The 24,782-nt window shown below is 37.5% G+C and overlaps 1 protein-coding gene across 3 annotated transcripts in view; it reads left to right on the top strand.

The window, feature by feature from the left end:
• KCNQ5 (potassium voltage-gated channel subfamily Q member 5) overlaps window positions 1-24,782 on the top strand; it is a 599,695-nt gene that overhangs the window by 498,341 nt on the left and 76,572 nt on the right. Inside the window, exons 7-11 of one of the 3 annotated variants that reach the window (XM_017871351.1) lie at window positions 822-917; window positions 10,048-10,142; window positions 13,978-14,004; window positions 19,178-19,234; window positions 22,801-23,021. In XM_017871351.1, coding sequence (XP_017726840.1) covers window positions 822-917; window positions 10,048-10,142; window positions 13,978-14,004; window positions 19,178-19,234; window positions 22,801-23,021 — 496 coding nt within the window. The remainder of the gene's footprint in view (window positions 1-821; window positions 918-10,047; window positions 10,143-13,977; window positions 14,005-19,177; window positions 19,235-22,800; window positions 23,022-24,782) is intronic. The other 2 variants (XM_017871349.1, XM_017871350.1) reach the window with 2 other exon arrangements.

Below are 24,782 nucleotides of genomic sequence, written 5' to 3'. Positions count from 1 at the left end.
GTGGCCAAAAACTAGTGTAAACCTAGAAGGGAATACTAATCTTACTAATCCCAAAAACTGAATAGGTGAACCAAAATAAAAAAGGCAAGGAATGGTAAGTGTGAATTAAAATGGGAATGTGATTTGCAATGATCCACGTTCTAGTCTTTACTGTACAAATGAGCAAAATAGAAAACCTTCTACTATATATCTTCAAAACTGAGTATCCCCACCCTCTACTTTATTTTTCTTTTAGTAGGTTTAGAGTTATAACATTGTAAAGAAGTACAGCTGGGATAGATTTTATCCAGTCCTCTCTCCTCCATTTCATGGATAGAGAATCTAACTTTCAGAGTCTCATCAAAGTGCTAGAAGTATTCCCATGTTCACAGCAGTGAGACTTGAACTCCCCCAGATTTAAAATCCAGCTCTGTCCCAAGCTGAAATTCATGTTCTCTACATTCCATCACTGGATGAGACCATTCGCTCTAACTTAGGCAAAAAGAAATGTCACAAGGCCACACACACCAAAAAAAAAAATTATTGTGATTTTATTTATAATCATGGTGCCTATGCTATACCACAAAAGATAATAAATGACAATGCCTAATTGATTTACTAAAGAACAGAAGTTGTATCTCCTGGCAGTATTGCCCAACAATTTGCCGTTGGCTGATGGTATTATAATGGAGAGAAATACTGCTTATTTTAATATGTAACATGTTTATGGACAGGTTACATACCATTTGTCTTCTCTCAGACTCATTTTAGTGACTTTTTAATATTTGTATTATTTAACAATGCTTTTGAAATTTTGAGTGCCATTTTGTATTTTGTTCCAGGGCATTCTTGGCTCAGGTTTTGCATTAAAAGTACAAGAACAACACCGCCAGAAACACTTTGAGAAAAGAAGGAACCCAGCTGCCAACCTCATTCAGGTAAATGTCAGTGTAATAGGTAGATGGCAACATCTGTGTCCATAGTGCTTGATGGGTCATTTTCTGATCTCTGTGCTTCATTGCTTGGTAGAACTACTGCTTTGTTCCTTTTTAGAAAAAAATGAAGTCAGAACTTAATGTACAGTCTTGGATTTGGACAGGTGTTTCTCCTCTCCCAAACTGAAACACATGTATTTTTAGCAAATGGTCCATGCATTGTTTACACTAAGTAACCATGTCAGCAAGGCCATGCAAAGGTTAGCAGTTGTGTTGCTCCTGGAATTATCTAATATGTCTTATGAATTACTTGATGAAACATAACTGATCATTAAGTGATGGAGCAGAACAGGGCATTACAATTACTTTCTCCAGCCAGATGTATGTTGCTGTTTTAAAGAACAACATATTTGTTTAGAATGTCAAGGTTTAATACCTGTGAAATTGCTTTTAGTGCCATCTAGGGCAGTTAGTGGAAGCAGTTATCCTATTTTGAGAACTGATGGAACTATGGAATACATCAGTGTTTGAGAATATTAAACAATAAGTATATAATTTGAAGCTAGCTCCTAATACATAGACTGTTATTCAGCATTTCATTTTCTTTTCAGTAACTCAGGATTAGCTTCAGCACTAAAAGGAATGCATCTCCTTTCACCATCCATATATTTTCCATCCTAGATCCAGGTTAAGAATCACAGAATATATTTTTTGTTAGATTCATAATGTAGAGTTGACATTTAGTCATGGACAAAATAATTCTACAATCTAAAGTTTCTCCCTTCCTGCTAGAGAACTGGAAGCTACCGAATTTCTAAACTGGAGGGGCTTGAAGTGGTGCTCCAAGGCCCTAGGAAACTTGCTTTAATGCTGCAGTAACAGGCACACTGTTTTTTGTTTTGTTTTGTTTTGTTTTTTGTTTGTTTTGTTTTGTTTTTTGAGACAGAGTCTCACTCTGTCGCCCAGGCTGGAGTGCAGTGGCGTGATCTCAGCTCACTGCAAGCTCCTGGATTCATGCCATTCTCCTGCCTCAGCCTCCCAAGTAGCTGGAACTACAGGCGCCCGCCACCATGCTCAGCTAATTTTTTTGTATTTTTAGTAGAGACAATGTTTCACCGTGTTAGTCAGGATGGCCTCGATCTCTTAACCTCGTGATCTGCCTGCCTCGGCCTCCCAAAGTGCTGGGATTACAGATTGTGAGCCACCGCGCCCAGCCACAAGCACACTGTTTTAATTTAGATTGTACGTTTGGGTGGGTGGGTTGGTGGGAGATAACCACCGCACCCCATACCTTTAGTGTTTATCTGTGGCTGTGATATATGCAGGGCCTCCCACAGAAATGGAGCTGGGGAAAGGAGGGGGCAGTATGGCTCAGTTATATCATTAAGGAGATCTGTTCATATCTCATCATTAAATGAGGATATTAATTTTTAAATCAAGCTATTCTGCAACTGTTGACAAGAAAGTAGACCATCGGGCATGGCTTCCAATGCAAATCACTGAGAATCTCTATTTTTTTACATTATTTTTTACAATTTTTTTTTTTACGTATTCTTTACAGGTTTTAAAAGGGCACTAAAGAGAAAGTGAACTCTGTTTTCTTAAACAAAAAGACCCTTATGAAGTTGGAGTTTAAGATCTGATGCCAAACAATAATCAGCAGAATGAAAAGAGGAGTCACACACTTTAGGACACACGCAAGATACCCCAAGCTCCAGAATTCATAGCCTTTCATCCTTTAGCACTCCTTAACTGGTTACACATGTTCCAATACTTCTAATAAGTTTTTCTCTTTTTTCTTCTTATCCTTTAATTTCCCTTCACTCTAGAACAATGTTTTCCAACCTGTGAGTGCAGAAGTTATTACACAGGTTCCTTGCATCCATCTGAGCACCAAGCTCTGTCTACATATGGAACCAGTAATACATTTGACACAATAAAACCTCTTGGAATATCAGCTGTTTTGTTTTTCTTTGAGGAATTTCTCATGCACATATCAGTTGTGATGATACAAAACAGTGCTGCTCAATATAGTCACCACTAGCTACATGTAGCTTTTTACATTTAAATTAATTAAAATTAAAAACCAAGTTTGCCAGTGGTACTAGCCACTTCTCAAGTGTTCAATAGCTACAAGTGGCTATTGACTACCATACTGTACAAGAGAAATATAGAGAATAACTGTAGGAAATCTCCTGATCTAACTTATCATTATTGACTACTAGACTGTGCAAGAACAATTTCCAATTGAACTTGAAAATAAATTGCTATTTCTACAGCAAATCATTGGAGCAGAGACATTTGTATTACTACAGTCAAAATGAGGCAAGTCCTCCCTCACAGGTAACCCTGTGGAGGACAGGCTAATTGAACAGTTTTACTTGGAGGCCTAGAATTTTATTTTATGGAACTGGGTTATGTAATACATATTGTAATCAGTAATTGAACTTGTACAAATGCAGGTAACAATGAAGTAAAATCATGAGTTTTTATTTTACTTAAAACTCCAAGTTATATGTTGTTCTTAACAAAATAATGCAAAATGGAAGGCTTGAAGCATTCAAGAGTACTTTTAAAATCTAATCATAGTTTCATTAATCAAAGTAGAATCTACTAATTTTAAAAGCAATTGCTACTTCATTTAAATGCAATTAATTTATTTATTAGACATAGAAATAATAATATAATTATTAAATTTGTTCATTGTTCTTCCTTGCTATAGTCTTTAGACAGAAGTCAAGGCTTTAAGCCTTGATTATATATTGTAGAAATTTATATTTCAGGATGCAGTAGATTGAAAAGCAAACTTCATTTACCCATCCATTCACTTTCTTACCCAATAAACCTGACTTGGTTTACTGAACACATAAACCATCAAGCCCAAAAGCATCTCATTTATTTTAGGCCAGAGTCACTATCTTCTTAAAAGGGCAACTGAGATGCCCAAATTACTTCATCATTTGGTTGGTGAGAGAACTAAATTAACCAACATTTCAGGGTTTTAGGAAAAAATTTAAAACCCCAGAAGCTTGCAGCAAATTTAGCTGTGTCAATATCTTTCCATGATTCATTTAAATTTACTTTTCATTTCAAGCTGGAGCAGTCTGGAAAAAGAAATTAGCTCTCAGTAATGTTTTGAATACCTGCCCAAATGTCACAACTTTTATTAATAATGCTTAAGACTCATGAAGTGCTTTTTAGTTTGCAGGGTGCTTCTAATACGTTATGTTACTTGATCCTCAAGACAAGCCTAGGAAGAGTTAGGACTCAAATCCCTGCTGTCTGAATCTGAATCCATTGCCCCTTTCATAAAGCAGCATTTACATCCTCATAAACATATGAGAATGTATGGGATGCCTTGGGATTTAACACTTAAAGATTCTTCGAAAGTTTCATGTTAGAGGTTTACTTCTGGAGAGATTGGACTAGTTTTTTGTGGAACCAAGATGCTTTATTAGAAACAGAAACAGGGAATTAAGTAAAAGTTTGTGAAATAAAGGCTGGTAGGGATAGATTAGAAAATGTTGCTTTGATGCCAACTGATCCAAAAGAAAAATATATAATTTGCATTGAAACTTTGGCTTCCCCCAGTAAAATGACTTAGTCTCCACCCAATTACCCTAAAACGAAGCCACTATTCATTAAGCTCAGGCCACTTATATAGAGATTTTACATCTTTTTAGTGCTCCAGTCATAAATAAAAACAGTGCAAGGTATGGTGACTCATACCTGTAATCCCAGCATTTTGAGAGGCCAAGGTGGGAGGATCACTTGAGTTCAAGATCAGCCTGGACAATATAGTGAGACCACATTTGTTTAATAAATAAATAAGAACAGAATCAGAAAAAAAAAATCATGTGAAAAACATGAAGGCAGGAAAAAAAAAGAAAAAACAGAAGGTAAGATAAAGTTGTGAAATTTTCCCTGAAAGAATAAAAAAAAGATTAAAAATAAAGCAAAAACGATAAGAAACATGAAGGGCCCATCCAGGCGTTCCAATATCCAGCTAATAAAGATATCTCAGCTCAAGTGCATGGAAACTAAGAGGAGGATTTTATCAAAGAAATACGACATTATGATTCTCCAGAACAGGAGGACGGGAGTGGCCACAGTAGAAGAACTCACCAAGTACCTAGCACTGTGAACCAAAAACTTCACACCAAGATTGTCATAGTGAAATATCAGAAAACTTACAAAAAGGGGATCCTTTCTGAGCAGGACAGAGACAAAGGATCAAGAATAAGGATGACATTGGATTTCTCATTAGTAACCCAAAAATTAGAAGACAATGAAACAATACTTTCAAAATTATCGAAGTTTTCAACCTAGAACTCTATATCTAGCCAAACCACCATCAAGTGTAAGAGTAGCACCAAGGCACTTTTAGGCATGCAAGATCTCAAAAATTAATGTACCATTTACCTTTACTCAAGAAACTTTGTAAATAGAATTTCTCTTCCAAAACAAGGGAATAAGCCAAGAGAGAAAGAGACATGGAATCAAGAAACAAGAGATTCCACACAGGAAAGAGCAAAGGGGATTTCTATGATGATAGGGAAGGGAAGTCCCAAGACAACAGCTATGCAGGCCTTCAGAACAGAATGAGAAGGAGGCTGAGAGCTCCAGGAGAAAGATCTTCAAGGAAGCAAAAGAATGGAATTCTCAGATTTCATGACGCATTTGACCACAGGAATTTTGTAGTTCTGCTGGAAAGCTCTGGACTGTATTCATAACAGGTACATCTATGCAAATCAAGAAATTAAAATAGGGCAATTATAACTCCCAAAAATAACAAAGACTTCTATAGGAAAGAAAGAGTAGCCACAGTACATCACATTACTGAACTGGGAACAACAGTTACATTGTCATAATAATATTAAATAGTAACTTAGCTAAGAATTGTGATATTAAAATGTTGGTAGGATGAAAGGAGGGGAAGAGGGCATGTAAGTGGGCAATATCATTATCTTTCAGGATAGGAATTTAATTGATAACGTCTAAAATTGAAAAATCAAGAAATATAACTATAAGCATAATCCTTGAAAATAAGCATTCTTGGCTGGGTGCAAGTGGCTCATGCCTGTAATCCCTGCACTTTGAGAGGCTAAGGTGGGAGGATCACTTGAGGCCAGGAGTTGAAGACCAACCTGTGCAATATAGCGAGACCCCACCTCTGCAAAAAAATAAAAATAAGTCAAGTGCAATGGCACACACCTGTAGTCCTAGCTACTCAGGAGGCCAAAACCGGAGGATTGGTTGAGCCTGGGAGTTTGAGGCTGCTGTGAGCTATGATTGTACCACTGCACTCCAGCCTGGGTAACAGAGTATGACTCTGTCTCAAAAATAACAATAATAATAAATAAGGATTCTTAAAAATAGAAGCAACAACTATAAGAACTGAAGGGGTTGCCTCTGAGGAACAGAAAGTAGTGTCAAGAGAGATGTGGAAAAGGATTGCTGGTTAATAGCCTAAAACTTTCAGAACTTTTACATTTTAAACTCTGTACCTTGAATAAATAAGCTGCATGTCCATTATTCCTTTGGATGGTCAGCTGAAACGTTCTAGACCATTTCCAGTAAGGATCAAACATGTCATAACGATAATACTTGCAAGACAAATAAAATAATCCCAAAAAACTGAATTATACTGGCCTTGTACTTACTGAGCAAAGTCCAAATCTGTTGGGCTGCCTAGAGCACCAGCATCACCTGGTAAATGGTAAATTTGGCTCTCATTTTGCTTCTTGTTGATTTGTCCTTTGAATTGCATACACCATGTAGATTAACCATAGGAAATCCCTCTAAATGTTATTTTTCTCTTGCCAACTACTGTGTGATTTTGGCTTTAAATATAGGAACATGAGCCACTGGATCACGGGGATATGGGTTCAAAGTTCAGCTACTAGAAGCAATTTGCTGAGAGAGAGCTAAGGACAACACAAAGTTATTATAGTGTAAGGGGCATAGAGTTCCACTTTCCACCTTCATTTTGACTGTTAACTAATATCAGACATGTGACAGATGCCACCTGCACCTTCCGTACCTCTCATTTAAAACGCATTTTTGGGAGATGAGTAATGAAGGGAACAAGAGCTTAGCTGTTGGGATCAATTTGATAGAAAAATAGCAAGACACCAGGTTTCATTGTAAAAAAAATCTTTTATTTTCTCAGAGCGGCCTCTTTTGCCCCAAGTTCTTTATAACATTCACAGGCAATGCCTCGGTCCCATTCTTTTGTCGTTCTGTTGTTTTGGATTTTTTCACTGGTATCTAATAATGTACAGACCTGCTATGTGCTTCTAGTTCTACAGGAGTCTTGCTTTCAATGTATCAGAACTCATATATATATGTGATGTCTTCTATGGAAATTGTTTAATTAAAGCAGCCTTCTGTAACATCACAGCATTAGAGGATCTCTGGGCATCACTGCTACAGAAGAAGCTGCAATGAGAAATCCATGTGTTTTCCTTAATTATTCTAGATCACTCTATGAATTGTGTGTGTATAATATTTGCAAAAATTAACATTTCAAGATGATGCAACAATAGTTGCTTTATATACGATGTCAAGATACTTAGCACAAATCTCCACAGATTTGTAGATTAAATCAGCATGAGCCATGTAAGAAGGCTCATTTAAACCTTCCTTAAAAGTATGAAAAAGTCCCTCAAGTTCTACTACTGTATTTTTCTAGTTTTTTTATATCACTTTCTGAAATTTCATTGAAGTACAATGTGCATGCAGAAAAGAGCACATATCCTAGGAGAATTGAGCACACCTGCATAACCAGCACTCAAATAAACAGAGCATGACTTCCTGTGTACCCCTTCGCAATCACTATCCCATAAGGATAAACACTGTGCTACCTTCTAACAGCATAGAATAGTTTTACCTGGTATTTGTAAGTTATGGAAATGTACTCCTTGGTGTCTTCTTTTTCTCACTCAACATTATTCACATGAAGTTCATCCATATTGTTGAGTGTAGTTATATGTACTATTGCCATGTAATATTGTACTATGTAAATGTATCACAAATATTCTGTTTATTCTACTGTTGCTGGGTATTTGGGCATTTCCAGCTTTAGTTATTAGAAACCAACATATAGTGCATATCTTTTAATGAACATATATAAGCATATATGTTGAAAACATACCTAGGAGTGTGTAGTTGTATCATAGTATACATAAATGTTCAGCTTTCATAGAAACTTCCAGTTTTCCCAAGTAGTTGTGTCCATTTTTAACTTTTATTCAGCATACATTTTTTCAATGATATTCTCAGGGAAAGGAATAGTGTTATATCACATTTTATTCATTGTAGATTTCACAATCATGACTGATGGTTCTATAGTAGGGATATGGCCCATTTAAATGAATTGGTCCACCAGGCATGGTGGCTCACGCCTGTAATCCCAGTACTTTGGGAGGCCGAGGCGGCAGATCACTTGAGGTCAGGAGTTCAAGATCAGCCTGGCCAACATGGTGAAACTCTGTCTCTACTAAAATACAAAATTAGCTGGGTGTGGTGGTGCGTGCCTGTAGTCCCAGCTACTCAGGAGGCTAAGGCACGAGCATCGCTTGAACCCAGAAGGCAGAGATGGTAGAGAGCCAAGATGGTGCCACTGCACTCCAGCCTGGGGGACACAGGGAGACCCTGTCTCAAATAAATAAATAATAAATAAATAGGTTTGTCACATAAAATAGAATGTTTTGATTAATCTACTATAATAAAAAAGTTTTCTCTGAGGAGACTGGAGTAAATACCTGGCCATTAGAGATGTTTGCAGGCTCATTACAAAGAAAGAAATTTACCAAAATCTATATGGGAAAGTAAGGTCAGGCAGTCTCTCAAATGAGCAGTTCAGATGGAAGCTTTTCCAACAACAGTCTTCAAGCAGTCAGCAAGTCTCTGTGGAGGTATTCTATGACCAAGAGCCAGGCAATTTGAGATACTGTCTCAACTCCACCAACCTTGTATAAACCTCCTCATTTGAGCCCTTTTTTTCTCACCTACAAAACAGGAAACTTAATTCACACTTTGATTGTGAGGATCCCATAAAAATACTTTGTCTTATGTATGCCAGGTATAATTACATGAAATGGAGAGAGTTTATGTTTTACGTCAAAGAGCTACAAACATATTCTTAGATCATGGCATAAATCCTTAGGTGTTTTCCAGCTATACACCTAGAGTACATTTTCCCCGTCTTGTTTTAGTTCTGCTTCTTGTTTTCACTATCTTCATTTTTAGCATTAGAAGTATTGCATAGTTCAAGGATTTCATTAACTAAATCATTAGCATACCCTGGTGTTCATTAGTTAACTAGTTAGCTTACTAGTTGCATAGTGGATTTTCATTAGTCCTTTGCTTCTCCCTTATCAAATATTGATTAAAGATCAATCTCTGGAATGTATGTTCATGCTCAAGTCGCTTACCTAACTACTATCTTGGATATTAGCATTTAGCCAGTCAATCATCACTTTTTGTTTTGGATAATACAGTATCTTTCCCTTACCAATTCAAAAATTACATTATATTACACTTTTTGGGCCTTTTGCTTCTTGGTTTGTTGTTTTGAAAAGCAGTTCTGTCCAGGCGCAGTGGTTCATACCTGTAATCCCAGCACTTTGGGAGGCCAAGGCGGGCAGATCACTTGAGGTCAGGAATTTGAGACCAGCCTGGCCAGCATGGTGAAACTCCATCTCTACTAAAAATACAAAAAAATTAAAAAAAGGAAATCAGCCAGGCATGGTGGTGGGCACCTGTAGTCCCAGCTACTCTAGAGGCTGAGGCACAAGAATCGCTTGAACCCAGGAGGCAGAGATTGCAATGAACTGAGATTGCACCACTGCACTTCAGCCTGGGCAACAGAGTGAGAATCTGTCTCAAAATAAATAGATAATAAAATAAAATATAAAATAAAATAAAAGCAGTTCTGATGTAGTGCAATATGTTTAACAGTCAGCTGAAAATGCCAAAGTAGCCTTCTTCCTCCTTTGGGTATTTATCAGGGCTAAGTATGAGAGGCAAAAGATCTTAATGTGTAGTAACTTAATCATTTCTCTTTTTATTTTATTCTATCTCCTGCTCTCTTTTATCTTTTTCATGTCCCCATCTATGCCACATGCAGTGTGTTTGGCGTAGTTACGCAGCTGATGAGAAATCTGTTTCCATTGCAACCTGGAAGCCACACTTGAAGGCCTTGCACACCTGCAGCCCTACCAAGTAGGTATCAGTGTGACAGCTGCCGCTGTAGTTGAGTCTTTTCAAGTCTGTTAAACAAACCATACCCACACACACAAAAAAGGTGTTAATGTTTGGCTTGTCTTATTCTCTGTTGCTCCTAGAGAGATTCAAACCTATTTAGTAGCAATTCTGGCACAAAACTAAATGGAATCAGTATCATTGCTCACAAACCACAGATTGGGGTTAAAGACTGAAAAAATGTAAACTTTTATAGAGATTTATTTCTACTATTTCATGCTTATTTTCTAATGTCTCATTTCATAAAACCCACCAGCATCCTAAAGGTAAGCACCACAGTTCTTGAAAAACAAGGATTATTTATTTTGCACCCATCATCTGACCCCAAGAGATGAGTGCTTAGAGAGTAATCATCTTTGTTTGTTTAAATCTCTCAAAGCCATTTCTCATCTGGATCCCCTCTGGATGGTCCTCAAGCTTTCACTTGCAGATCAAACTCATGTCAGTGACAAAAGAAGAGAAAAATAGGAGTCCTGATAGGATTATAGTTTACAATGAGGCAATGGGACCCAGCAGGTTAAAATTTGGAATTAGCATTCACAATTTTAAAGTAAGATTACTTTTCTTCACATTTCATTGGCCAAAGTAAATCATCCAGCCATGCCTAAACTCAAAGAAAATGGGGAAGTACAATTTTACCATGTGCCTAAGAAGCAGGCAAGAACCAAGGACATTATGAACAGTCCTAATGATTACCACAGAGACCTGTAATTTAAAGAAAAAAAGAAAAGAAAAGAAAAAAGGCCTTAGTCTTGGAGTCTTGGAACCCTGGACTCCAGTTCAACTATCACAGAAAATGTTAAATCGTATTCACCACCTAATTAAAGAAGCCCTCATTGAAATACCAGAGTCGTAAATCATGAGAAAGGCTTTCTGTGAGTCACTCAGCTTGATTAGCATTGTCTGTTCCTCAGGTTGTTCAAAAGTTATTAAATTCCTCATCCGACTTAGCATTTGAGAGCACGGGCTGTTTTTCTTCATAGCCCAACAAAACCTTAATCCTAGTGGCTTCATGGGATTCAGGACACCTAACTACTGTGACTCAGAAAAAAAACCACCTGTTCTTACTGATCTGGGGAGATATCAGCTGAGGAAACCTCCATGACATTCCCTGGCAGTGCCGTCTTCATGGAGGTTTGCGATGCAGCAGAATGCGTACCATTGGGAGGCACCAGATCCATCATTAACTACATTACTTCTCTGTTCTGCCCTTGGCCTCAGTTTTCCCACCCACAAAGAGAAGGACAAGAGTTGGGCAAGATGATTCGTAAGCTCTAATGGGACATGCCTCCTGGTGGGTGGTGTCTAAAATTCTTGTCAGCACCTGGGACAGAGATATTCATAGTAATCCAGGGATTTTAGAGAGGATGGAACCTTAGCATGGATAGAAGCATGGATGCTGTTGAATGCATGCGTAGATTAAAATCCTCTTTTCATTTAGATCTTGAAGTTTCGTTGAACTTTTTATTGAGTTTAAGACCCTTTCAACATTTTGATATTAAAAAACCAAAAATAGAACATAACTCCTGTGCCATTTATTCCTTGGGAGTATGAACCAAAACAAGAATTATATAGAAATTGTATTTCTTGTCTTCATGAAGTTTGCTAGGTAAATATAAAAAGGGAATCTGAGTAGCAAAACCAATAGAGAATTCTCAAGTGACAGAGGAGAGTGGTCTATTATCATATGTGATTATTTGGCTTCCCACTTATTGCAGTTTTTGGATTAAAAGCCATTCTGAAGCCTGGAAAAACTGTTTAATAATGAGTCAGATTCCCCAGTAAATCAACTATTACTTTGTTCACATAAGTTCTTTCTATTCCTCTGATATTTTCCCTGTCTTAAGTGGGGGTGGAGGTGGAGGAGGATTTATGCAAACACCTGTGTTCATTATATCCCACTGTGCCTGTCAATCTTCCCCTCACTTTCCTTTTCCTGCAACCTCATGAACCATGGGGCTCAGCTCCATTGAATGAAGAACAGTTATTTGTCCAGAATGACACAGCAGTCACTGGTAAAGTTCATGGGAAACTGGATGTCCTAATATCTCTCCCTCCAGTAATGCTTCATTGCTTCAAATTGCAGAGGTTCTTAATCTTTGTTGTTTTTTGTTAAACCAGTGAGAATATGATGGAAATTATGGGGTCTTTCCCAAGAAAGATATTCAATGCACAAGAAAATCAATACTTTGCCTACAATTTTAATGTATTAACAGAGTCCCTGAAGCTAAGTTCAAACTTTTGCTTTACAAAGCAAACTTGCTTTAATCAAGTGACAATAAATTTCAGTGACTTAGAGGGATCTTTTTACATTTAAGTGGCTTACCAAATGGAGAGTGTTGTAGTAAGAAACAGACTACGATTGCTATTTTATTTACATTGTGTATTTTCCTTTAGCATTCAGCCTAAGAACTTCTGATGGGAAAGATCATTTATTCAGTCATGTATGCGTTCAACAATTACTCATTGAGCATCTATGATGTGCAAGGCACAGTTCTAGGCACTGAGAATACAGCAGTTGGAGTAAAAAAAAAAAAAGCTAGACTCTCTGGCCTTGGGAAGTATGTATTCAAGGGATGCTGGGATAGACAATATAAATAAATAAATAAATATAGGATATGTTAGATGGCATTAAGTGCTAAGGAGAAAAGTAAAAGAAGGAATTTAGGGAACACCAGAGGCTATAATTTCAAACAGGTGGCCAGGGAGAAGATCAATTTATCAACAATATCATCATCCTCATCAATGTTATTGTTATCATTAAAAAACACCAGCTGTGCAGGGCAGAGATGAATGGGAGGAGGGACACTCAAACCTGCTAGGGATACAACCAGCAGTTCCTTACTCTCTCTTTTCAGGTCTGGTTTGTCTCTTACATACACTCTAGAGGTCTTAGCAGTTCTATTTCAAAGTTTTGTTTTAATAACAGAAGGGTGTATAGAAGCAAGTACTTTCCTTGATTTTCTCCTCAAAGAGAGTGAAGCCTATGCAAAGGGCAAAACACAGGTAAATATGCTATTTAGGGAATGAGTCAGATATTTTACAAGGCTATGGGGAATTATCAAGCTCCAAGAACACTTTGTGGTACCTTAAGAAGTGGGGATTTGGAGGTTATCTAACCCAAAGCCTTTGATTTACTCATAAGAAAACCAAAACCGGCAAGCAAATGAGGTGCCTGCCCAAAGGCACACAGCTCATTTCCAAAGAGTACAGACCCTACACTATGGTGCTTGGACCTAAATTTGCTCAAGTGAGTTATTATAAATGCCACCCAACAGTATAGGCTAAAAGAGTTTTGATAAATATTCTATGTACCTTATTTAATCCAAGGAAATTTAGATTTTATACAATACAAAAAAAAAGTCTGCCTCAGCAAGTGACTGAGATACAATTCGTTAATGAATGCAGATTTAGAAACCTAAGTCTGCCAGAAGCACAGAGAACAGTTATGTCGTAACTAGCAACATTCTAAGAGCCCTTGCTAATGCTGGTTAGATCAGAACCACTTTTTCTTAGCCATGGATAGCTTTGGCTAATGAAAAGTCTATTGTTTTTGGTTCTATGTGGGCAGTCTTGACTTCGCCAAGTAAATGTGCTAGCTCAGGTCTGTATCATAAAGAACATATGTTAGCAAGTTGAGTACATTTATTATAAAGAACATTGCTTTTGTGGATCTTGCATGAAAAGAGTTACTTAAGGTACTTGATTCCCCAATCTCCAATTTGGCCATTATCAAGTGCTATAAATATATTCACTGGTTTATCATCATTTCTCTTCTGCCTGCACGCACCTGAAGGAAAGAACAAGGGGAAGCATCAAGCAGGTTTGTGATTTCTCTTTTGCTACATGTTTGTTTATAAATCTGATACCTACCAGATGTTTTAAATGTGTCTCATGTGAATAAAATCGATCAACAAATACAAGATGATTAAAAGTGACCTTTCACAAGATTGCCTGCAAAGGTTGCTATTTTATTGATTTTCCCCCTTAGTATCAAAGTGTCTTTCCCTAACTCACTCCCTGCTTTTTCAAAATCTGTAGGGCATAGACCATTTGGAGTGGGGGAGGAGGGAAATTGATCTTGGATTAGTCCTTGCTGTCATTTTCCCAGACAGAAGTATTATCAAAGTATTCAAATATGGTAAACTAGAGAATGAAGGAAATGAATTTTTTTCTGAATGTTATAAGTCCAGGCAGCAGTCTAGGATACACTCCCCTTCACTAGGGTGCTTCTTTTGGAGTGAGATATATATATATATACATATAATCATTTTTTTGGTAAGAAGAAACCATCTTGCTGTGACAGCTCAAGATCTCCAGCCCACTGAGTGCTGCGGTCTACTCAAGTGACTCAAAAAGAGCCCCACCCCCATCTTTTAGGAAGAAGACAGCCCTCCCAAAAATTCCCCAAATAATTTACGATCAGTTTCCCATGACTTAGATGGAATGCTTCATCAGATTGCAGCAGAGAGCTAAACCTAGAGGGAATAGGAGGTGAAAGAAAAATTTCTTGATCCGTGTTAATGAGTACCAGGAAGTAACTAGATTTGAGAGCAAAGCTCTGAAAAACAGAGCCAGGTGGAACCCAGCATTAATGATGTGAAGAGTGTCAGAGGCAGAACCAGCAAGGAGAATCCCAGGTGCCTGGAAAGCAAGAAGGGATACATTTTTTTTCCCATCATTGTCACTTTGTTTCCGTAAAGAAAAGAAGGCATCCACCTACCCAGAGTTGGTCCCTAAGTGGAAGCCAGTGTGGGCCCAGGGATTGTTCTTTTAGCTTTGTACTATTATAATAATTACATTAATCATAATATATCTATGCAATACCAAAGCCGGTTTTGAAAGTTCACTTGGTGTGTTAAGGCTCTGGACTATCCATTTTTGCCTTATGTTTATATGTAAAGACACACAAATCAAAACATAAATGCATTCGTCTATGATGGGAGATAGGTACAATAGGATATACAACATCAGGCACATGTTCTGGGTAGGTAACCTACCCAAGGGATGGCATTAAAGCCCCTTGTCTTATTTGGTAGCATAGAGTTAGAGCCAAGGGCATTGGATATTCCTTGGTGATATTTCCAGAAAAAAAAAGTAGTTCTTCCCCACCTAAGAAATGTGTTTGACCAAAGAGAGGTTCTAGTCACTAGATTCAGAATAGTCTTTGCCTAGACACTGGAAGAGACAAGCTGACCAATTCTAGACCTTTAGTCCATTTTCTAGATTCCATACAGAGCTCACCATCCTTCTGTTGTGACAATTTTACTTGAAAAAAGTTACACAAAATAAATCATAGCCATTTTAAGCTAGCTTATAGCTGCTTTGGTGATAATTTTAAAGCTTTCATTGTCTCAGGAGCTATCCATTTACTAATTATCTCAAAGGGTCATCTGCCCCCAAATCCAAAGGACAGAGACCATCTTTGATACAAATTCCAGAGCTTCCTGAGAGTGCAATCACCCATCTTAGTTTCATCCTCCCAAACGGAGCTGTTAACAACTAAAAGAGAAGTTTGTAAATGACATGGAGGTGCTTGAACAAGTGTAAACTCTATGGCAATTCTCAGTGAGGGTACAATGATATTGTACTGTTTTTCAATGTTAGCATAGCAGAAAACAAAGACAAAATTAAAGTGTCACTTTTGAGCTTCTGCTCACCAGTCCAAAAACGAGCTTCCTACTCATTTGTCACAATTCAAAAAAACTACCAACCAAATTTTCCACATTTACGATGTTCGCATATACCTACAACATTTACTCTCTGCATACAGCAGACTGAGATTGTCAAAGAAAACTCACCCTTAGGTTTAAATATGTACAAAACCACTGAAGTCGGTTGATGACTTAGAGAATCACACACGGAAATTTCTTGCTTCTCTGTGGTCATTGAACATTTGGCAAAAACAACCTTGAAATAAGTCCTGTACTATTACTTAAGTTAGATTCCTTACTTAATGTCTTACATTTCATACACTTAGGTCTTTTATCTTCCAACTAGCTGTCATACCACCCTGTGTAAAGCTATGACAGAATGTGCTCAAGAGATAATTCTTGGATAGAGTAATACGATGGCCCTGACTTCAAGTAGTTTGTGGGAAGAGATAAAACACCAACAAAAAATGGGAAGAGAGGAGAAATATAAAAAGAGAAATAAAAAATTAAAAACATTGCAATAATCTGAGGAAAGTAAGATAAGTCCCATTTAATATTATGTAAACTTTCACCTTGTTGTGCTCCATACACAGAATTTATAATCCTGCATAATGAATGCAGAAAGGCTATTGTAATAACAATAGCAACAGCACTGTCTTAGAAAGTAACAAAGTTGTCTTTACCCAAGCAAAATATGCACAAAGTAAAATGCATTTATAATGAGAATTCTTCCTTAGAGAAGAGTAGATCTGGGTCCAGAGTATTGTTAATTAATGTTTGACCCCATTTCAAAGGAACTGATTGACACCATCCAACTGCAGAGTCATTTACTGCCTTTGGGACCACTGAGTTATTGATGGTGGTTCAGATAGGCAGAGTAGACAAGCTTCGGCTCAAGCAGGAGCTAACGTTTTCATCTTTTAGCTCAGAGCTTAGAATCTCCTAAGTCCTTCCTCATGGAATTTTCTTTGTGTTACAAACTGAGAGTAACCCAAGTGTAGATGAGTTCAACACAGCAGCCAACATCCGCCTCTGGGTGCCTGACACTCTCACCTTGACTGTAGACTGGGCCATACACAGAGAGGCTTTTCTTTCTGCAAAATTGATTAAGATGTCAAACACATTTATAGAACCCTTAGTTAACTATATTCCCGGCTTTGGAATGTTCTTGTTAAAAAGGGATTTTGTCTTTCTACACTGAGGTTAGGGTATGTTTAAACAAAATTTGCCTACGATGTCTTGGGCTAAGGAAAAAGGTCACGTTGTTTGTGACAGATCCAAAAATTTTCTTCAGAAACACAATGGCCAGGCACAGTAGCTCACGCCTATAATCCCAGCACTTTGGAAGGCCAAGGAGAGTGGATCACCTGAGGTCAGGAGTTCGAGACCAGCCTGACCAACATGTTGTGAAACCCCATCTCTATTTTTTAAATGCAAAAATGAGTTGGGCGTGGTACTGCATGTCTATAGTCCCAGCTACTTGGGAAGCTGAGGTAGGAGAATCACTTGAACCTGGGAGGCAGAGGTTTCAGTGAGCTGAGATCACACCACTGCACTCCAGCCTGGACGACAGAGCAAGACTCCATCTCAAAAAAAAATTTAAAAAAAAAAATACAAGCCATCATTCTGAAGAAGAGTTTTTTAAATACAGCTCAACTGAGCAATAGTGAAAATACTGTTTCATCGGTTCTCTTTGGTACAGTCAGGTACAAATTACTGTTAGTATCAACTGAACCTGCTGTTTTTTCCTCTACTCCAATCATAAAATACTTCTTCAGCATCATTTAATCACTCATTTCTTTTCCTCTGAGTTCCCACTAAAACAGTACTAATCTCATATATGTGGTGGTAAATGTGTTTATTGATTTCATTCTATTAAAAAATTAGTTGGAAAATTTATTTTTTTTAAACGGGATAGGTTTTTTTTCTGTTTTGACATAAATTGTCATTTTTCAGAGAACTGAATTTACCTGTGAACCCATCTGGCCAGAATAAGCCAATATTCTCACCTTGAGGTTTTATGTTGTTCTCCCTTCCTCCTTGACCAGATTATCAAATAGTAGTTGGTTAGTCATCACTTTGATACAAAAAGACTTTTCCTTCTATCTATCTAAGTTTTATTGCTACAAAAACAGATTATACTATCTGAGGTTTCGAGATTATCTATACATCTTGCTGCCTCTAGTTACTCTGTCTTCTTAATCAACAATGGTTGGCTATATGCCTGCTTGATACTTAAGCTTCCTTAATGGCAATTTTAAAAGCATTGCTAGAACCCTTTCAGATTTCTTAGACAGTTAACAAAAGTTGCTTTACCAGGTAAAGTCTCAACTGTGAGACTGTTGTAAAGATGCATGTCTTAAACGTTAAGGCACAAATGATATTTTTGTATTACATTACACTCTTGTGCTGTGAGCCACTGAGTGCTTTTCCTGAACCACTCTTGTGTGGTTGGCTTTTGGGGGTGGGTTCTGAGGCTGTGTGTGGCTCTTGGAGAGAACTCTAGAACCCTGGTGGAAGACTGTGTGCTCTTACATTTCTTCTGCATTTATTTTCCATTATTTCAATTTTCTTTCTTCTGTGTGCAATGAATGATCTGCATGTGTTGTTAAACTAAACTCAGTAAGACTAGACTTTGTTTTTTTCCAACATAGTCAACTTGTATCCTTATTGGCAAAATGTTCCATTGTTTCAAAAACAATCTTTCCAAAATGGTCTCTCCTTCTGTTCACATTTATTGATAGAGGAAATGGATTTAGTCTTCTAACAACACATCATAGGACTTAAAATAAGAAACGTACTTTTCTTTCTTTCTTACAAACCAGCAATCTAGAATCTTTTCTTCTGTTTTGTTGAACATATATTCTTTCTGACAATTGGTTACCTATATCAACTATAAATGCAGATGTTTCACACAAACCAAGAACTTATGTTTTTAAATTTCAACAATTAATGTTATGAATTTATTGATTTCTGTAAATATTTATTCTTTGAAGTTCTAAAATATGTTATTACTCAATCATGTATACTATGTTTTATTGATACTTATTACAGGGGTAGCTATATTCTAAAGAATGTATTCTTACATGCTAACACAGAGACTATCATCATTTGTATGTAATGCCTAGTTCAAATTCAATTTATCGACCTAACCGTTAAGATCACTGGATATCTTTCAAGCAGCACAATTAAACAACATAGTACTCTCTGCTTAGCCTGTGTACTTTTATATTAAAAACAATAAAGCCAAATGGCTTTGTTTTTATAAAAGAAAGAATCCCTAAGCACTTTCCTATTCGTGAAATGCTTAGTAATGTGCTGCTCTATTTCCCTCACTCCTAGTAAGTTCTGTAGTAATAAGCAGAAGCTCTTCAGAATGTACACCTCACGGAAGCAGAGGTACCCAGCATCCGGGCTATTGACATGAGATTTGAGAATGCCAACTAATCTCAGGTGCATGACCAGGTTACACCGCCACCCCACCTGAGCCCTGTTCAGAGACTCACTCGTTCTAGGGACTTCTTGAATGAGATTTTCAACCCGCTTGTAATTTTCCGTGTTGCCTGTTGCCTGCTTTGATACTCTCCACCGCTGGGACAAATAGTCGGCGTCCCGCGTAGAACTGGCAGTCAGCCCTTTGGCGCCTCCTTGTGGTTGGACAACTGCTGAGCTGCTGCACGCACTGAATTGTTATGGCTCAGTTGCCATATTGTGCCTGAGGCGAGAATTTGTAGAATGCTTATCCCATGAAGGGCTAAAACCCTAATTAAGTATAACAATAACTACAGCCTTCTAAGTCCCAGAGGATTACTGTGGGGTTATGATGATGCCACACAGTTCCCTGGCAGGGAACAGCTGGTAGTAGACTGCATGCTAGGCCATTTGAATAACCTGTACATCTGATTCCCAGAGACGGGAGAATTCTCTCTTGCAGGGTGACAGGGCAGGCTCTGCTGAGCATGGTCCTCAACTGTAAATGTGGGACTGTACACTAAGAGAGATGCTCCAATCAGTGACCACAGCAATTTTTTGTTACTTTCTGCAAAGCAAGATCTCCTTGTTAGTCTCCTGGGGATAATCTTTGGCATTCTTCCTAAAAGTACTGTTACATAAATCTTCTTCAAAAATCATATTCATAGATGTCACCCAAAAAACCAGGAAAATAATGAAAACTTTAGTGTACCAGTGAAGAGTCTATATTTTTAATCAATTCAATGTGTGTTTTCAGTAACAGTCACCTAATCAGCTTAATACTCATATAATCAAGATGCTCTGTTGATTTTCAAAGGGAAACAAAGTAGAAAATAATAAAGTGAGCTTTTGTAAGAGGACACAAGAACGGATCTTTGCCTTGGAAAAGAAAATTTTGCCTGGTTAAAAAGTTCTTGATTAGAATCTTATTCTTAACTTTCATATAATTATATCAAAAGAGAAAGTGAAAACATTACATTTTTTCTAATTTAGCATGTAATATGCTGAGTTTATTTTTAAATAATCCTCGGAAATCTTTAAAATAAAAGACATTAGCAAATATCCATGTAGTTGAGAAGAACAAAAGGGAAATGTTACTTAGAATTTATTTTTCTCAACTTTAAATGTTTTAAATGGTACTAAGATTTAGAGAATATTATTCCTACTTTCCAATTTATTCATAAGGTAATATCAAAATGTTTCATAGAGGCAATTTTTAAAAATATTTTTATAGGAATGATTTTTAAAATATGTTTATTATAAATAAATCGTGGTGGATTTAATGCTAATACTTTCATTTTGGATGTTTTACTTTTCAATAATTGAATTTTTTTAATTTTCATATTAAATGTTTTTATGATGTCTTATCCATTTCTTTATTTAGTTGGCATAGAAAAGAGATATATCTTGAAAGTCTGAGAAAATAATTTTTCTCAAAAGCCAACCTTTTATAGTAATTAGCATCTGTTAGTTCCAGAAAAGGTAATAGATAAAATCGAATATAGTGAGGACCAATTGTAATGATACCTATGTCAACTTGAGCTATTCATTAATCTAAATAAAGGTGCAGAAGTGAGCATATGCTTCCTGAACTAGATCGTTGTAAATTTAAATTATGGAACAGATGTGTTGAAACTAAAAAGAGATTTGAAACTGTTACAATTTAAAAAAAAAAAAAAGCTTGAGAAAAGTAGACATTTTGGGCACTATCCCTTTGACAGATTTGTTTAAATAATTGAAGGCTTTGGGATGACATGGAAAACCTAGCCTGAGAATTAAAAGATGCAGATTTATGATGTTATTGTTGCTCTTGTTTAATGTAATCTTATCATTTAATCACACATGTGTCAAGTACAGATAAACCCTTCCACTGTTGGGATTGTCAGAAAGAACTCTTGAACCCACCTAACCTCATCACCAGACTGCCCGGCCTGTTCTTTGCATGTGCCTTCAGCAAGTCATGCTGGACTTAGCTGTGTCTGCATTTCAGAGGGGAGCTGTCAGTTGCATGGTCAACTTGTTTATTGTTTCCAGAACTCCCTGACCACCAGATCATGATTTGATTTGTTTTCATGTAAACACACATAAAACGTGGTGCCCTTTTAGAATATCGTTTGTTAAGCAACTAGGCATGGAAAAATAAATGTTACTGTTTCTTGTTAGCTACAAAACACATATCCACTAAACACATTTGCTGTTGGCATGCTGCAGTTGGGGACAGTGGACATTGCGGTAAGTGGAAAAAACAAGGCCTCCACTTCGTCTCAAATAAGCCTTATCCATGAGAACGCTGCTTTCATACCCTACAAAGGCCGCGGCATGACTCAGAGTAGCTGCTCTGAGAGACTTCCCTCAGACCCGTTGCCCATGATTTCTTCAGGCCCTGCAGAGTCTTGGGCCTCTCACATTGATGACAGTATCACCTTCTAATGAATGGCATAATTACACTATAAAGGAAACAAGAAAAAAAAAAAAAAACCAGAATGGGTACACAAAGCTTCTTACAGTTCATTTGATTTCCATAAGAATCCCTCAGCTGTGTTGCTATGTTTATCTCCATGTTAGAGATGAGGACCCTAGCCCCCATGTCTCTAATCCCAACCTGCCCTTCCTAGCATATCACAGCATATCTCTTGATTAGAAATGTGTGAAGATGCACTTTGGATTTTATGATTGTTGTTAATGCTTCTTTTATCAGCCCACAACAATTCAATCTTAGCCAGCATCAGAGAACTGAATGCCTGAACAAATATAATTTACCAGTAGCTGCCACAGCAAATCAATAACCTGTTAACTAGCAGGAAATTGTGTTAGTGAACATAACATCTCATTCTGTTCATCAGTCATCACATTCATTATATGTTGAGGCTGTTCTATCTTGTGTGGTTTTCATCTCACAAGAATGAATGTAAGCATAAAAGAAATCTAATGTTAAGTGTTGTATGTTTAATATTATGTATGTGGTGCTACCAACTGCTATGAGATTGCATGAATTTATGGATATCATAATCTTGCCTGGAATATAAAATGCATGCCAAATGTAGGTATATATGTAACTGTCATCCCTGTTTACCTGTAGAAATGTCTAGAAATTACAAAGAGATATGCTCCCAAACAAAATATAATTTTTTTAATCTCAGAAGTTGAGGTTAAAGCTAAAATTACCCAACTGTTTTTCAAGTGAATTCCAAAACAGTTCTTGGTTCTCTACGGTGTAATTGTGTACAGACTGCTGTATGACCTCAGTCCTTTCTACAATGAATCCAAGAAGGATGTATGTACCTGTAGAATGAGATTGATCTCAAATGAATGCAAATATAGAGATTAGATAAAGCTCAAATCTTAAATAAGGGAAAAATAATTGCTATGCTCCTACATGCTGAAAACATCTTGTCTATTGAAATATATGACCACATGAGCTTCATCAAATTATTTACCAAGCAAAGTGGGAGAAATTGCTTAAAATGGAATAATCATGCCTCTGTTCTCCACAGTCAGAAGCTGAGTTTTAAGGAGCGAGTGCGCATGGCTAGCCCCAGGGGCCAGAGTATTAAGAGCCGACAAGCCTCAGTAGGTGACAGGAGGTCCCCAAGCACTGACATCACAGCCGAGGGCAGCCCCACCAAAGTGCAGAAGAGCTGGAGCTTCAACGACCGAACCCGCTTCCGGCCCTCGCTGCGCCTCAAAAGTTCTCAGCCAAAACCAGTGATAGATGGTAAGCCCTGTTTTTCCATAACCATTTTTAATTCAATAGTGAGTGAGATTATGAAGTAATTAATTCTCCATAGTGCCACTTGAAGATAGAAGAAAACAACCCCAGGGAAAGAATTGTTTGTTTGTTTTATTGGAAATTTATTTGTTGCCTTGGGCAAATGTACAGAACATAAGTTTACTTTTGGAAACCACTTTGGCAGCTAAATTTACATTTCAAAGAAGCCAACAAAATGTTAATTCTTCACTTGTATCTACAAATGTACTTATCAGATAAGGGCCACATTAAGATCAATGGGACTGTCATTCTGATGTATATGTGACGTCTGACCAGCAAAGGTCCAAGACCCAGGAACCACCAGGTGCTCTGTGAATATCTTGCAACACAGTAAGAAGGGTGATCATTTCTGGTCAACAATGAAGGTGCTCTTTCCCTCTCTCATACACTCCATCTACCAGCAAATCAGACCACTGCTTATCTTCCTTAGAGAGGCTCCTGCTGAAAGTTATTTCAAAGTCTTCCAATGATAAGTAAAATTCAAGTTCTTCTCCCAAGAGGAGTTAACCTATTTAATTTATCATATTATGTGCAGACATTCACTTGCCAACACATTTTATTGAGTGCCACATAATTTTCATGTTTATAAAATAAAATATTTTATTTTTCATTTAAGATAAGCTTGGCTTTCCTTTTAACTAGGCCCCCTGGGATCTCTTATACTGGGCAAGGAACCAAAATCAAATACCATCTCCCATTAATGCATAAAAACTGCAAAGGCTATCAGTCCTTCTGTTCTCTTTCCCTAAAATAATGTGTATTTTCCCAGGCCCTGAAAGCTCGAGGAATAAAATTAACAACCAGGGGTCATAATCACAATGATCTCAGGCTCCCTGCAGTGAAATCCCTGGAACCTCATTCCACGGGTCCCTCTCAGCTTACTCAGAGGTCCTCAGGGATATCTCCTCCACGCTCACGTGAGCAACACAAGCCCCCACTTCACGCTTCACTCCACACCCCTGTGGGTGCCATGCTCTTCAGGACGACCCCTAGTGGCTGCACTGACGTGGCTACTCCTGGCAGAGCTTGCAGGTCCCATATGGGCGCAGGACGACTGATCCTGCCATGCTTCTTCGCAGCCTGTCCTGTGCTAAGGGAGGAAAAACCTCCGCCACCAACACGGGACACTCCTCCATCGAGCCACTTGCAGGATCTGAGTCACTTGTGGCACAGCTTTTCAGTGTCCTCTAGTTTCCTCACTCCCCTCCTAGGATTTTGGCTGAAAGCCCTTGAGCAGCTGAGTCAAGAGTTACCAGTGACAGGGCTTTATGTTGCACTCAAAATAGACTTGCTGAATATAAATGGCTACATCCTTTCTGGAGGGCAATTTGGCAAAATATATTAAAAGTCTTTACATATGTCTAAGTCTAGACACATCCCACCTACCAATTCTATTTCTAGGACATAATAGATACAATGAAACAATATCAGACATTAGAAATGATGCCCTAAATTAGAAATTATTGACACAGAAAGATAGCAAAAAATAAATCATTCCATTTATATATATTATATAAATTCATGTATCTATAGAAAAAAGTATGGAAAGATTTACAAGAATGTATGAACAGTTACCTTTGAGTGGTGAGATCACAGTTATATTTTGTTTCTTCATTTTTTAATCTGTATTTCCTAATATTTCTACAATGAACAAGTAAAGCTCTTGTAATAAGAAAGCAATAGAGAATTTTCTTTAAAAAAAAAAAA

This window comes from Rhinopithecus bieti, unplaced genomic scaffold (assembly GCF_001698545.2).
Source record: "Rhinopithecus bieti isolate Rb0 unplaced genomic scaffold, ASM169854v2 scaffold_4709, whole genome shotgun sequence".
Taxonomy (NCBI): Eukaryota; Metazoa; Chordata; class Mammalia; order Primates; family Cercopithecidae; genus Rhinopithecus; species Rhinopithecus bieti.
The sequence above is the reverse complement of the archived record's forward strand: the minus strand, read 5'-3'. Positions and strand labels throughout refer to the sequence as shown.